Source organism: Pseudophryne corroboree, chromosome 5 (assembly GCF_028390025.1).
Source record: "Pseudophryne corroboree isolate aPseCor3 chromosome 5, aPseCor3.hap2, whole genome shotgun sequence".
In the NCBI taxonomy this organism is placed as follows: Eukaryota; Metazoa; Chordata; class Amphibia; order Anura; family Myobatrachidae; genus Pseudophryne; species Pseudophryne corroboree.
The window spans coordinates 315,570,855-315,585,439 of NC_086448.1; the positions used below are offsets into that span (position 1 = coordinate 315,570,855).

The 14,585-nt window shown below is 46.3% G+C and overlaps 1 protein-coding gene across 1 annotated transcript in view; it reads right to left on the reverse strand.

Annotated features, from left to right (window-relative positions):
• Window positions 1–14,585, reverse strand: part of CDK13 (cyclin dependent kinase 13) — a 133,568-nt gene that overhangs the window by 15,570 nt on the left and 103,413 nt on the right. Inside the window, exon 9 of the mRNA XM_063922488.1 lies at window positions 1,836–1,913. Coding sequence (XP_063778558.1) covers window positions 1,836–1,913 — 78 coding nt within the window. The remainder of the gene's footprint in view (window positions 1–1,835; window positions 1,914–14,585) is intronic.

A 14,585-nucleotide genomic window follows, 5' to 3' on the forward strand; every position in this document is an offset into this window, starting at 1 on the left:
TGAGGAGGACCTTGAGTTTGCTCATTCGGTGCTGCAGAGTCATCCGCACTCTCCCGCCCGTTTGGGAGCTTTGGTATAATCCCCATGGTCCTTATGGAGTTCCCAGCATCCACTAGGACGTCAGAGAAAATAAGATTTTACTCACCGGTAAATCTATTTCTCGTAGTCCGTAGTGGATGCTGGGCGCCCGTCCCAAGTGCGGATTGTCTGCAATACTTGTATATAGTTATTGCCTAACTAAAGGGTTATTGTTATGAGCCATCTGTTACTGAGGCTCAGTTATATTTCATACTGTTAACTGGGTATAATATCACGAGTTATACGGTGTGATTGGTGTGGCTGGTATGAGTCTTACCCGGGATTCAAAATCCTTCCTTATTATTGTCAGCTCTTCCGGGCACAGTATCCTAACTGAGGTCTGGAGGAGGGTCATAGTGGGGGGAGCCAGTGCACACCAGGTAGTCCTAAAGCTTTCGTTAGTTGTGCCCAGTCTCCTGCGGAGCCGCTATTCCCCATGGTCCTTATGGAGTTCCCAGCATCCACTACGGACTACGAGAAATAGATTTACCGGTGAGTAAAATCTTATTTTTAGCTTTTATGAACTAAACAACCTTATTTATGTCTCTACAGTTGTATCCACATACTTCTAGCCTCCTTTCATGTTAAACAGCCCTTCTAGTCACGCCATGCCATGGCATGACTTGGTAGCACAGAGGGTCTTTTTTTATGATTTTTTCTGTTAATATGCATCTTATTGAAAAATTATGCTAATAAGACACACGAGCAGCTTATGCTGATTAAAATTATGTGCAGCATGCCTATATTGTGTGTGCGACTGCAGCTGTATCTGCATACGAAATGCCATGCTACAGTGTTCTCCTGGAAAAGCATTTTGTATGCAGATACAGCCGCATATAATTTTAATCAGCTGCTTGTATGTCCTATTAGCATGGCTTTTCAATAAAATGCATTTAAACAGAAAAAGACGCAAAAAATAGATATTTGCCACTACCTACTGTAGCTACCCGGCGCTCACGCGTTGTCTGTAACACGACTTGTAGTGCATGAAGCATAGATGTATGAGGACACATCTGTACACAGATAATTGATTACTCTGCCTGTGATAAATGAACTGAACTCTATAGCAGACAAGAAATACATATGTAGTACTGCACTGACAATTCTGGTAATCAATGAGAGAAAAGGACACACAGACGGACCATAAACATTCTGACTAGACTAGCATGGAACCATTCTGAAGGGATGCAGTTACATTCCCAGCGGTCAGGATACAGACGACGGAATCTCAACTGCTGACAATGCAGCCAGCCGGAATTCCGGCTCACAGGGGCTATTCCCACCTGTTGGTGTCCACGACACTCAAAGTGGGAATAAAACTTTGGCAAGCCCACTGAGCCCGCTGCCGGCGTACTGATGACCGGGATGCCGTCTGTATACTGACAGCCGGCATCCCCACCGTCTGTAATACATATGGGGGTAATTCTGAGTTGATCGCAGCAGGAATTTTGTTAGCAGTTGGGCAAAACCATGTGCATTGCAGGGGAGGTAGATATAACATGTGCAGAGAGAGTTAGATTTGGGTGGATTATTTTGTTTCTGTGCAAGGTAAATACCGGCTGCTTTATTTTTACACTGCAATTTAGTTTTCAGTTTGAACACACCACACCCAAATCTAACTCTCTCTGCACATGTTATATCTGCCTCCCCTGCAATGTACATGGTTTTGCTCAACTGCTAACAAAGTTCCTGCTGTGATCAACTCGGAATTACCCCCATTGATCCCATTCTGAAATATCACACAGACATAGTCTCACCTTATTAGTTCAAGTTGTGCTAGTTCTTGATTTGCTTGGAAGATCGGTTTCTTTGTAAACAGCTCACCAAGAATACACCTGACAAAAACAAATCAGTAAGTCTGGTTAAATACATTATTTTATTGGTACTGGAAGACTGATGTTTCTAAATATAATAAAACAATTATATTCTTGTTACACACCTCCAGTGCATTACACAGGAACTAATGAAATAATCTGCTTATGCTGCCATACAAGTAAACAGTGTAAAAACCTCAAAATGAATAATTGCATACTGTAGTTCCTTATAGGTCAGCACTCACTTATGGTCTAAAGTTTTACCACAAACCTATTCTTCTGTCTTTTACTGAAATATGAGTTATTCTAATCAAGAGAATAATAAGAATTTACTTACCGATAATTCTATTTCTCTTAGTCCGTAGTGGATGCTGGGGACTCCGTCAGGACCATGGGGATTAGCGGCTCCGCAGGAGACAGGGCACAAAAGTAAAAGCTTTAGGATCAGGTGGTGTGCACTGGCTCCTCCCCCTATGACCCTCCTCCAAGCCTCAGTTAGGATACTGTGCCCGGACGAGCGTACACAATAAGGAAGGATTTTGAATCCCGGGTAAGACTCATACCAGCCACACCAATCACACTGTACAACCTGTGATCTGAACCCAGTTAACAGCATGATAACAGCGGAGCCTCTGAAAAGATGGCTCACAACAATAATAACCCGATTTTTGTAACAATAACTATGTACAAGTATTGCAGACAATCCGCACTTGGGATGGGCGCCCAGCATCCACTACGGACTACGAGAAATAGAATTATCGGTAAGTAAATTCTTATTTTCTCTGACGTCCTAAGTGGATGCTGGGGACTCCGTCAGGACCATGGGGATTATACCAAAGCTCCCAAACGGGCGGGAGAGTGCGGATGACTCTGCAGCACCGAATGAGAGAACTCCAGGTCCTCCTCAGTCAGGGTGTGCCCCTGACCAAGTAGCTGCTCGGCAAAGTTGTAAAGCCGAGACCCCTCGGGGAGCCGCCCAAGATGAGCCCACCTTCCTTGTGGAATGGGCATTTACATATTTTGGCTGTGGCAGGCCTGCCACAGCATGTGCAAGCTGAATTGTACTACACATCCAACTAGCAATCGTCTGCTTAGAAGCAAGAGCACCCAGTTTATTGGGTGCATACAGGATAACAGCAAGTCAGTTTTCCTGACTCCAGCCGTCCTGGAAACCTATATTTTCAGGGCCCTGACAACATCTAGCAACTTGGAGTCCTCCAAGTCCCTAGTAGCCGCAGGTACCACAATAAGCTGGTTCAGGTGAAACACTGACACCACCTTAGGGAGAAACTGGGGACGAGTCCGCAGCTCTGCCCTGTCCGAATGGACAATCAGATATGGGCTTTTGTGAGACAAAGCCGCCAATTCTGACACTCGCCTGGCCGAGGCCAGGGCCAACAGCATGGTCACTTTCCATGTGAGATATTTCAAATCCACAGATTTGAGCGGTTTAAACCAATGTGATTTGAGGAATCCCAGAACTACGTTGAGATCCCACAGTGCCACTGGAGGCACAAAAGGGGGTTGTATATGCAGTACTCCCTTGACAAACTTCTGGACTTCAGGAACTGAAGCCAATTCTTTCTGGAAGAAAATCGACAGGGCCGAAATTTAAACCTTAATGGACCCCAATTTGAGGCCCATAGACACTCCTGTTTGCAGGAAATGCAGGAATCGACCGAGTTGAAATTTCTTCGTGGGGCCTTCCTGGCCTCACACCACGCAACATATTTTCGCCACATGTGGTGATAATGTTGTGCGGTCACCTCCTTCCTGGCTTTGACCAGGGTAGGAATGACCTCTTCCGGAATGCCTTTTTCCCTTAGGATCCGGCGTTCAACCGCCATGCCGTCAAACGCAGCCGCGGTAAGTCTTGGAACAGACATGGTACTTGCTGAAGCAAGTCCCTTCTTAGCGGCAGAGGCCATGAGTCCTCTGTGAGCATCTCTTGAAGTTCCAGGTACCAAGTCCTTCTTGGCCAATCCGGAGCCACGAGTATAGTTCTTACTCCTCTACGTCTTATAATTCTCAGTACCTTGGGTATGAGAAGCAGAGGAGGGAACACATACACTGACTGGTACACCCACGGTGTTACCAGAGCGTCCACAGCTATTGCCTGAGGGTCTCTTGACCTGGCGCAATACCTGTCCAGTTTTTTGTTCAGGCGGGACGCCATCATGTCCACCTTTGGTCTTTCCCAATGGTTCACAATCATGTGGAAGACTTCCCGATGAAATCCCCACTCTCCCGGGCGTCGGAATGAACACTGCTGACAGTGCTATCACCTGATTTTCCGCCCAGCGAAGAATCCTTGCAGTTTCTGCTATTGCCCTTCTGCTTCTTGTGCCGCCCTGTCTGTTTACGTGGGCGACTGCCGTGATGTTGTCCCACTGGATCAATACCGGCTGACCTTGAAGCAGAGGTCTTGCTAAGCTTAGAGCATTGTAACTTGCCCTTAGCTCCAGTATATTTATGTGGAGAGAATTCTCCAGACTTGATCACACTCCCTGGAAATTTTTTCCCTGTGTGACTGCTCCCCAGCCTCTCAGGCTGGCATCCCTGGTCACCAGGACCCTTCCTGAATGCCGAATCTGCGGCCCATTAGTAGATGAGTACTTTGCAGCCACCGCAGAAGAAACACCCTTGTCCTTGGAGACAGGGTTATCCGCTGATGCATCTGAAGATGCGATCCGGACCATTTTTCCAGCAGATCCCACTGAAAAGTTCTTGCGTGAAAACTGCCGAATGGAATCGCTTCGTAAGAAGCCACCATTTTTCCCAGGACCCTTGTGCAATGATGCACTGACACTTTTCCCGGTTTTAGGAGGTTCCTGACTAGCTCGGATAACTCCCTGGCTTTCTTCTCCGGGAGAAACACCCTTTTCTGGACTGTGTCCAGAATCATCCCTAGGAACAGCCGATGTGTCGTCGGAAACAACTGCGGTTTTGGAATATTTAGAATCCACCCGTGCTGTCGTAGAACTACTTGAGATAGTGCTACTCCGACCTCCAACTGTTCTCTGGACCTTGCTCTTATCAGGAGGTCGTCCATTTTCTTTGAAGAAGAATCATCATTTCGGCCATTACCTTGGTAAAGACCCGGGGTGCCGTGGACAATCCAAACAGCAGCGTCTGAAACTGATAGTGACAGTTCTGTACCACGAACCTGAGGTACCCTTGGTGAGAAGGGCAAATTGGGACATGGAGGTAAGTATCCCTGATGTCCCGGGACACCCTATAGTCCCCTTCTTCCTGGTTCGCTATCACTGCTCTGAGTGACTCCATCTTGATTTGAACCTTTGTAAGTGTTCAAATATTTCAGATTTAGAATAGGTCTCACCGAGCCTTCTGGCTTCAGTACCACAACATAGTGTGGAATAATACCCCTTTCCTTGTTGTAGGAGGGGTACTTTGATTATCACCTGCTGGGAATACAGCTTGTGAATTGTTTCCAATACTGCCTCCCTGTCGGAGGGAGACGTTGGTAAAGCAGACTTCAGGAACCTGCGAGGGGGAAACGTCTCGACTTTCCAATCTGTACCCCTGGGATCCTACTTGTAGGATCCAGGGGTCCTGTACGGCCCCAGCGTCATGCTGAGAAACTTGGCAGAAGCGGTGGAAAGTTCTGTTCCTGGGAATGGGCTGCCTGCTGCAGTCTTCTTCCCTTTCCTCTATCCCTGGGCAGATATGACTCTTATGGGGACGAAAGGACTGAGGCTGAAAAGACGGTGTCTTTTTCTGCAGAGATGTGACTTAGGGTAAAAACGGTGGATTTTCCAGCAGTTGCCGTGGCCACCAGGTCCGATGGACCGACCCCAAATAACTCCTCCCCTTTATACGGCAATACTTCTTTGTGCCGTTTGGAATCTGCATCACCTGACCACTGTCGTGTCCATAAACATCTTCTGGCAGATATGGACATCGCACTTACTCTTGATGCCAGAGTGCAAATATCCCTCTGTGCATCTCGTATATATAGAAATGCATCCTTTAAATGCTCTATAGTCAATAAAATACTGTCCCTGTCAAGGGTATCAATATTTTTAGTCAGGGAATCCGACCAAGCCACCCCAGCTCTGCACATCCAGGCTGAGGCGATCGCTGGTCGCAGTATAACACCAGTATGTGTGTATATACTTCTTAGGATATTTTCCAGCCTCCTATCAGTTGGCTCCTTGAGGACGGCCCTATCTGGAGACGGTACCGCCACTTGTTTTGATAAGCGTGTGAGCGCCTTATCCACCCTAAGGGGTGTTTCCCAACGCGCCCTAACTTCTGGCGGGAAAGGGTATACCGCCAATAATTTTCTATCGGGGGAAACCCACGCATCATCACACACTTCATTTAATTTATCTGATTAAGGAAAAACTACAGGTAGTTTTTTCACACCCCACATAATACCCTTTTTTGTGGTACTTGTAGTATCAGAAATATGTAACACCTCCTTCATTGCCCTTAACAAGTAACGTGTGGCCCTAAAGGAAAATACGTTTGTTTCTTCACCGTCGACACTGAAATCAGTGTCCGTGTCTGTGTCTGTGTCGACCGACTGAGGTAAATGGGCGTTTTAAAGCCCCTGACGGTGTTTGAGACGCCTGGACAGGTACTATTTTGTTTGCCGGCCGTCTCTGTTGACATTATCACGTAATTCCTTGAATAAGCCATCCATTCCGGTGTCGACTCCCTAGAGAGTGACATCACCATTACAGGCAATTGCTCCGCCTCCTCACCAACATCGTCCTCATACATGTCGACACACACGTACCGACACACAGCACACACACAGGGAATGCTCTTATAGAGGACAGGACCCCACTAGCCCTTTGGGGAGACAGAGGGAGAGTTTGCCAGCACACACCAAAAACGCTATAATTATACAGGGACAACCTTTATATAAGTGTTTTTCCCTTATAGCATTTTAATATATATATAGTCATATCGCCAAATAAGTGCCCCCCCTCTCTGTTTTAACCCTGTTTCTGTAGTGCAGTGCAGGGGAGAGCCTGGGAGCCTTCCCACCAGCATTTCTGTGAGGGAAAATGGCGCTGTGTGCTGAGGAGAATAGGCCCCGCCCCCTTTTCGGCGGGCTTCTTCTCCCGTTTTTCTGAGACCTGGCAGGGGTTAAATACATCCATATAGCCCCCAGGGGCTATATGTGATGTATTTTTAGCCAGAATAAGGTACTATCATTGCTGCCCAGGGCGCCCCCCCCAGCGCCCTGCACCCTCAGTGACCGCTGCTATGAAGTGTGCTGACAACAATGGCGCACAGCTGCAGTGCTGTGCGCTACCTTATGAAGACTGAAAAGTCTTCTGCCGCCGGTTTCTGGACCTCTTCACTTTTCGGCATTTGCAAGGGGGTCGGCGGCGCGGCTCCGGGACGAACCCCAGGGTGAGACCTGTGTTCCGACTCCCTCTGGAGCTAATGGTGTCCAGTAGCCTAAGAAGCCAATCCATCCTGCACGCAGGTGAGTTCACTTCTCTCCCCTAAGTCCCTCGATGCAGTGAGCCTGTTGCCAGCAGGACTCACTGAAAATAAAAAACCTAACAAAACTTTTACTCTAAGCAGCTCTTTAGGAGAGCCACCTAGATTGCACCCTTCTCGGCCCGGCACAAAAATCTAACTGAGGCTTGGAGGAGGGTCATAGGGGGAGGAGCCAGTGCACACCACCTGATCCTAAAGCTTTTACTTTTGTGCCCTGTCTCCTGCGGAGCCGCTAATCCCCATGGTCCTGACGGAGCCCCCAGCATCCACTTAGGACGTCAGAGAAAATCTGAAATGGTACAAATGTAATCGGTAGGTAACCGGATAGGGGTTTATACAATAAAATAAACAAATACAAAAAAGTTTAGGTTAGCTGTTAGCAAATACTGAAAAATAATGTCCATTTCAAGTACCTTTTTCAAGGAAACGGTAAAGGGTTAAGAACTAAGAGCTATTCTGCGGCAAGGATAAAGAGGTTTGCCAGGGCCAGGGGAGGGAGGGTGTGGTATATTATGTCGACACTAAAATGTGTACAGTCATAATATACACACCATAATGTCGACTTGCCCTGCCACAGGTTTAGCATGCACAAATAGAAACTCTGTAACAGGGCATGCTGGCATGTGTAGTTCCACAGGCTGCCTACCATAGTTTTATATATGGCTTGATATGACAACGAGGCACATCAGGCAATGTCAGGATCAGTGTTTGCACGTGCACACTGCACTTCTCACAGTGGGACACTATCTTGTACATTTGTCTGTTATGACTGGTCACCATTATTTATAATTTTATCTATGTTGACATTATGACTGTCTTTACATTTTAACTGTCAACTAAATGATCATCTCACCCTCATGTCCTTGTCAACATTTTAACTGTTGACATTTTGATGTCGACTTTATTACTGTTTTTATATTTTCATTGTCGACATTTTGACTACATTCTCACAGGGGACTTAAAAAGAATGAAAGAAGCTCTTATAGATCAATTAATCAAAATCTGAACTCTGGTTCATCATGCACAAGTACCCTGTTGAGTAGGCAAAAGGATGGTTTCCTCCAGGGGGAGAATTGGCCCACTGGAGCAGTGGGTAAGTTTCTGCAGGGCCGGTCCCATATTCCCCCTCTGCGGGCCTGTTGTCGCACAGCAGACAAAAGTAATCCCACTGTGATATCGCAAAGACACTCACCAGCTGCTGCTGCGGAGTGCTCCTTACACCCCGCTATGTCATCCTAATACCATCACCACTTCCATATGTGTTCTCTGCTCTGGCTGCCTATATGTGTGCTTCCCCACACCCGTCCCTTTAAGCATAGCTATATATCTATATTATAACATATACACTGCTATACACCCCTATATTGTAACACATATACATCAATATACTAGAGATGAGCGGGTTCGGTTTTACTCGGATTTACTCGGATATTTTCGGGTTTTGCTTATTGGCTATCCAAAACGCGTGACATCCGTGATCCAATAAGAGTACATCCGAGTAAAACCGAAGCCGCACATCTCTACAATATACTATACCTATATAGTAATACCTACACTGCTATACACCTAAGTACTGTAATATATATATATATATATATATATATATATATATATATATATATATATATATATAGTTTTCTGTGGACACACACCAAAATATTTAAAATTATATCCTAACCAGCAAACCACTAATTCTAATAAAGTACATTTATTAAAATCTTATTTCAATAATTAGGAATGTACAATTGTATGACATATACAGAGACAATGTCCTTTTATAGATAGTCGTATCAAACCGTATTAAGATCAAAATGATCACTTTGCCGAACTTCCAGATTGATAAATAGAGGCCCCTTTATTGAGGATTAGATATCAGTAGGCAGTGACTGTTCTAGAGATGGTACAATCTTTCTGGATTTTATTATGAAAAACTCAATCCAACATATATCTGGATGGCCAAACCCGTCCGGATGTGGGCTGTCCTTTGCTGAATACTTTTATGGACCAATATATGGCTTTGATGGTCAATTTAGTGCAATACACATCCAGTCGGTATTAACCAATCGGAATATGAGTAGTCCTCTATCAAATATTCAGTGAAACCAGTGTGATATCCAAATAGAGAATCCCAGTCTATGTGTGAATGCCTCCTCTCCTGAATGTCAAAAGGACGGCCCACATCCGGACGGGTTTGGCCATCCAGATATATGTTGGATTGAGTTTTTCATAATAAAATCCAGAAAGATTGTACCATCTCTAGAACAGTCACTGCCTACTGATATCTAAGCCTCAATAAAAGGGGCCTCTATCTATCAATCTGGGAGTTCGGCAAAGTGATAATTTTGATCTTAATACGGTTTGATACGACTATCTATTTCCGGACCATATGTGTTCTTATTTTCACTACATCTACAACATGTATCCCTGATGAAGTCCTAAGCTAACGAAATGCGTTGGATTTATGAAAGTCTTTACAATTGAATACTGTTTTTTTACTTGTGCATTGTATAAAAGGACATTGTCTCTGTATATGTCAAACAATTGTACATTCTTAATTATTGAAAAAAGATTTTAATAAATGTACTGTATTAGAATTATTGGTTTGCTGTGTGTGCCCTCATCGATAGTATCCATTTAATCCTCCACTAGCAGGGGAATTTTTCACGAGGTGCAGCCCATTCACAGCGCGAGATAAGGGTATTCTGTTTATAGTTTTATATATATATATATATATATATATATATATATATATATATATATGAAACAAGTATATACAGGTGCGCTGGTGACTCTATGTTAGGTAGTCCACAGACCAACAATCCGGGCTTCAGGCACAGGTAAGTTTAATTACCGCAGCACTTTACTCCTATATTCACTCCGAACTCCAGGAGATAAGTTTTCTAAAAATAGAAATGAGGAGAAAGTGCGCTCATAGTGCAGATAAGTATTTTAATGGATAAAACAACACTGTGTACAATCCAGAACAGGTAATTTAAAGACTCGTACCCTGATTACCCACTCTGTGGGCTGATTACCACATGATATAAATGTTTCCACAAGGCTGTCTCAATGATCGCCTACCACAGTCCGGGACACAGCACCGTCTCCAGCCGTAAACACGTCAGGATCCGTCCAGCCACCGTGCCGTGCAATCGACCAGATCAACCAGTATACTTGTGGAGAGAAGACGTCAGACAGACCACGCCCCAACGCGTTTCGTATACCACTGACGAAGTGGTATACGAAACGCGTTGGGGCGTGGTCTGTCTGACGTCTTCTCTCCACAAGTATACTGGTTGATCTGGTCGATTGCACGGCACGGTGGCTGGACGGATCCTGACGTGTTTACGGCTGGAGACGGTGCTGTGTCCCGGACTGTGGTAGGCGATCATTGAGACAGCCTTGTGGAAACATTTATATCATGTGGTAATCAGCCCACAGAGTGGGTAATCAGGGTACGAGTCTTTAAATTACCTGTTCTGGATTGTACACAGTGTTGTTTTATCCATTAAAATACTTATCTGCACTATGAGCGCACTTTCTCCTCATTTGTATTTTTAGAAAATATATATATATATATATATATATATATATATATATAAAAAATAAGATTTTACTTACCGGTAAATCTATTTCTCGTAGTCCGTAGTGGATGCTGGGGACTCCGTAAGGACCATGGGGAATAGACGGGCTCCGCAGGAGACAGGGCACTTTAAGAAAGAATTAGGAATACTGGTGTGCACTGGCTCCTCCCTCTATGTCCCTCCTCCAGACCTCAGTTAAGGAAACTGTGCCCGGAAGAGCTGACAGTACTAGGAAAGGATTTTGGAATCCAGGGTAAGACTCATACCAGCCACACCGTATAACTCGTGATAAACTTACCCAGTTAACAGTATGAACAACAGCAGAGCATCAGATAAACCTGATGCAACCATAACATAACCCTTATTTAAGCAATAACTATATACAAGTATTGCAGAAGAAGTCCGCACTTGGGACGGGCGCCCAGCATCCACTACGGACTACGAGAAATAGATTTACCGATAAGTAAAATCTTATTTTCTCTAACGTCCTAGTGGATGCTGGGGACTCCGTAAGGACCATGGGGATTATACCAAAGCTCCCAAACGGGCGGGAGAGTGCGGATGACTCTGCAGAACCGAATGAGCAAACACAAGGTCCTCCTCAGCCAGGGTATCAAACTTGTAGAACTTTGCAAAAGTGTTTGAACCCGACCAAGTAGCTGCTCGGTAAAGCTGTAATGCCGAGACCCCTCGGGCAGCCGCCCAAGAAGAGCCCACCTTCCTTGTGGAATGGGCTTTTACTGATTTTGGAGGCGGCAATCCAGCCGCAGAATGAGCCTGCTGAATCGTGTTACAGATCCAGCGAGCAATAGTTTGCTTTGAAGCAGGAGCACCCAGCTTGTTGGATGCATACAGGATAAACAGCGACTCCGTTTTCCTGACTCCAGCCGTTCTGGCTACATAAACCTTCAAAGCCCTGACTACATCTAGTAACTTGGCATCCTCCAAGTCACGAGTAGCCGCAGGCACCACAATAGGTTGGTTCAAATGAAAAGATGACACCACTTTTGGCAGAAATTGCGGACGAGTCCGTAATTCTGCCCTGTCCATATGGAAAACCAGATAGGGGCTTTTATGTGACAAAGCCGCCAATTCTGATACACGCCTAGCCGAAGCTAAGGCCAATAGCATGACCACCTTCCACGTGAGATATTTTAACTCCACGGTTTTAAGTGGCTCAAACCAGTGTGATTTCAGGAAACTCAACACCACGTTAAGATCCCAAGGTGCCACTGGAGGCACAAAAGGGGGCTGAATATGCAGCACTCCCTCTACAAACGTCTGAACTTCAGGAAGAGAAGCCAGTTCCTTTTGAAAGAAAATGGATAGGGCTGAAATCTGGACCTTAATGGACCCCAATTTTAAGCCCATAGTCACTCCCGACTGTAGGAAGTGAAGGAAACGGCCCAGCTGGAATTCCTCTGTAGGGGCATTCCTGGCCTCACACCAAGCAACATATTTTCGCCATATACGGTGATAATGTTTAGCCGTCACGTCCTTCCTAGCCTTTATTAGCGTAGGAATAACCTCATCCGGAATGCGTTTTTCTGCTAGGATCCGGCGTTCAACCGCCATGCCGTCAAACGCAGCCGCGGTAAGTCTTGGAACAGACAGGGCCCCTGTTGCAACAGATCCTGTCTGAGAGGCAGAGGCCTTGGGTCCTCTGTGAGCATTTCTTGCAGTTCCGGATACCAAGTCCTTCTTGGCCAATCCGGAACAATGAGTATTGTTCTCACTCCTCTTTTTCTTACGATTCTCAGCACCTTGGGTATGAGAGGAAGAGGAGGAAACACATAAACCGACTGGAACACCCACGGTGTCACTAGTGCGTCCACAGCTATCGCCTGAGGGTCTCTTGACCTGGCGCAATACATTTGTAGCTTTTTGTTGAGGCGGGATGCCATCATGTCCACCTGTGGCAGTTCCCAAGGACTTGTAATCTGTGTGAAGACTTCTTGATGAAGTCCCCACTCTCCCGGGTGGAGGTCGTGCCTACTGAGGAAGTCTGCTTCCCAGTTGTCCACTCTCGGAATGAACACTGCTGACAGTGCTTTTACGTGATTCTCCGCCCAGCGAAGAATTCTGGTGGCTTCCGCCATCGCCACCCTGCTCATTGTGCCACCTTGGCGGTTTACATGAGCCACTGCGGTGATGTTGTCTGACTGAATCAGCACCAGTTGGTTGCGAAGCAGAGGCTCCGCTTGACTTAGGGCGTTGTATATGGCCCTTAGTTCCAGGATATTGATGTGCAGACAAGTCTCCTGACTTGACCACAGACCTTGGAAATTTCTTCCCTGTGTGACTGCCCCCCACCCTCGGAGGCTTGCATCCGTGGTCACCAGGACCCAGTCCTGAATGCCGAACCTGCGACCCTCGAGAAGGTGAGCACTCTGCAGCCACCACAGAAGAGACACCCTGTCCCTGGGGGATAGGGTGATCAGCCGCTGCATCTGAAGATGCGATCCGGACCACTTGTCTAACAGATCCCACTGAAAGGTCCTCGCATGGAACCTGCCGAAGGGAATGGCTTCGTATGACGCCACCATCTTTCCCAGGACTCGCGTGCATTGATGCACCGACACCTGTTTTGGTTTTAAGAGGTCTCTGACCAGAGTCACGAGCTCCTGAGCCTTCTCCGCCGGGAGAAAAACCTTCTTCTGGTCTGTGTCCAGAATCATGCCCAGGAAGGGCAGACGCGTCGTAGGAATCAGCTGCGACTTTGGAATATTCAGAATCCAGCCGTGCTGTTGCAACACTTCCCGAGAGTGTGCTACGCTGATCAGCAACTGCTCTCTGGACCTCGCCTTTATGAGGAGATCGTCCAAGTATGGGATAATTGTGACTCCTTGTTTTCGTAGAAGTACCATTATTTCTGCCATTACCTTGGTAAATATTCTCGGTACCGTGGACAGACCAAACGGCAATGTCTGGAATTGGTAATGACAGTCCTGTACCACAAATCTGAGGTACTCCTGATGAGGTGGATAAATGGGGACATGCAGGTAAGCATCCTTTATGTCCAGAGACACCATAAAATCCCCCTCTTCCAGGCTTGCAATGACCGCTCTGAACGATTCCATCTTGAACTTGAACCTTTTCAGGTAAATGTTCAGGAATTTTTAAATTCAATATGGGTCTGACCGAACCGTCCGGTTTCGGTACCACAAACATTGTGGAATAGTAACCCCTTCCCTGTTGAAGGAGGGGAACCTTTACCACCACCTGCTGGAGATATAATTTGTGAATTGCCGCTAACACTATTTCCCTCTCTATGGGGGAAGCTGGCAGGGCCGATTTGAGGTAACGGTGAGGGGGCATCACTTCGAATTCCAGCTTGTATCCCTGAGATACAATCTGTATAGCCCAGGGATCCACCCGTGAGCGAACCCACTGGTGGCTGAAATTTCGGAGACGTGCCCCCACCGATCCTGGCTCCACCTGTGGAGCCCCAGCGTCATGCGGTGGATTTAGTGGAAGCCGGGGAGGACTTCTGTTCCTGGGAACTAGCTGTATTGTGCAGCTTCTTTCCTCTACCCCTGCCTCTGGCAAGAAAGGACGCACCTCGGACTTTCTTGCCTCTTTGTGATCGAAAGGACTGCATTTGGTAATATGGTGCTTTCTTAGG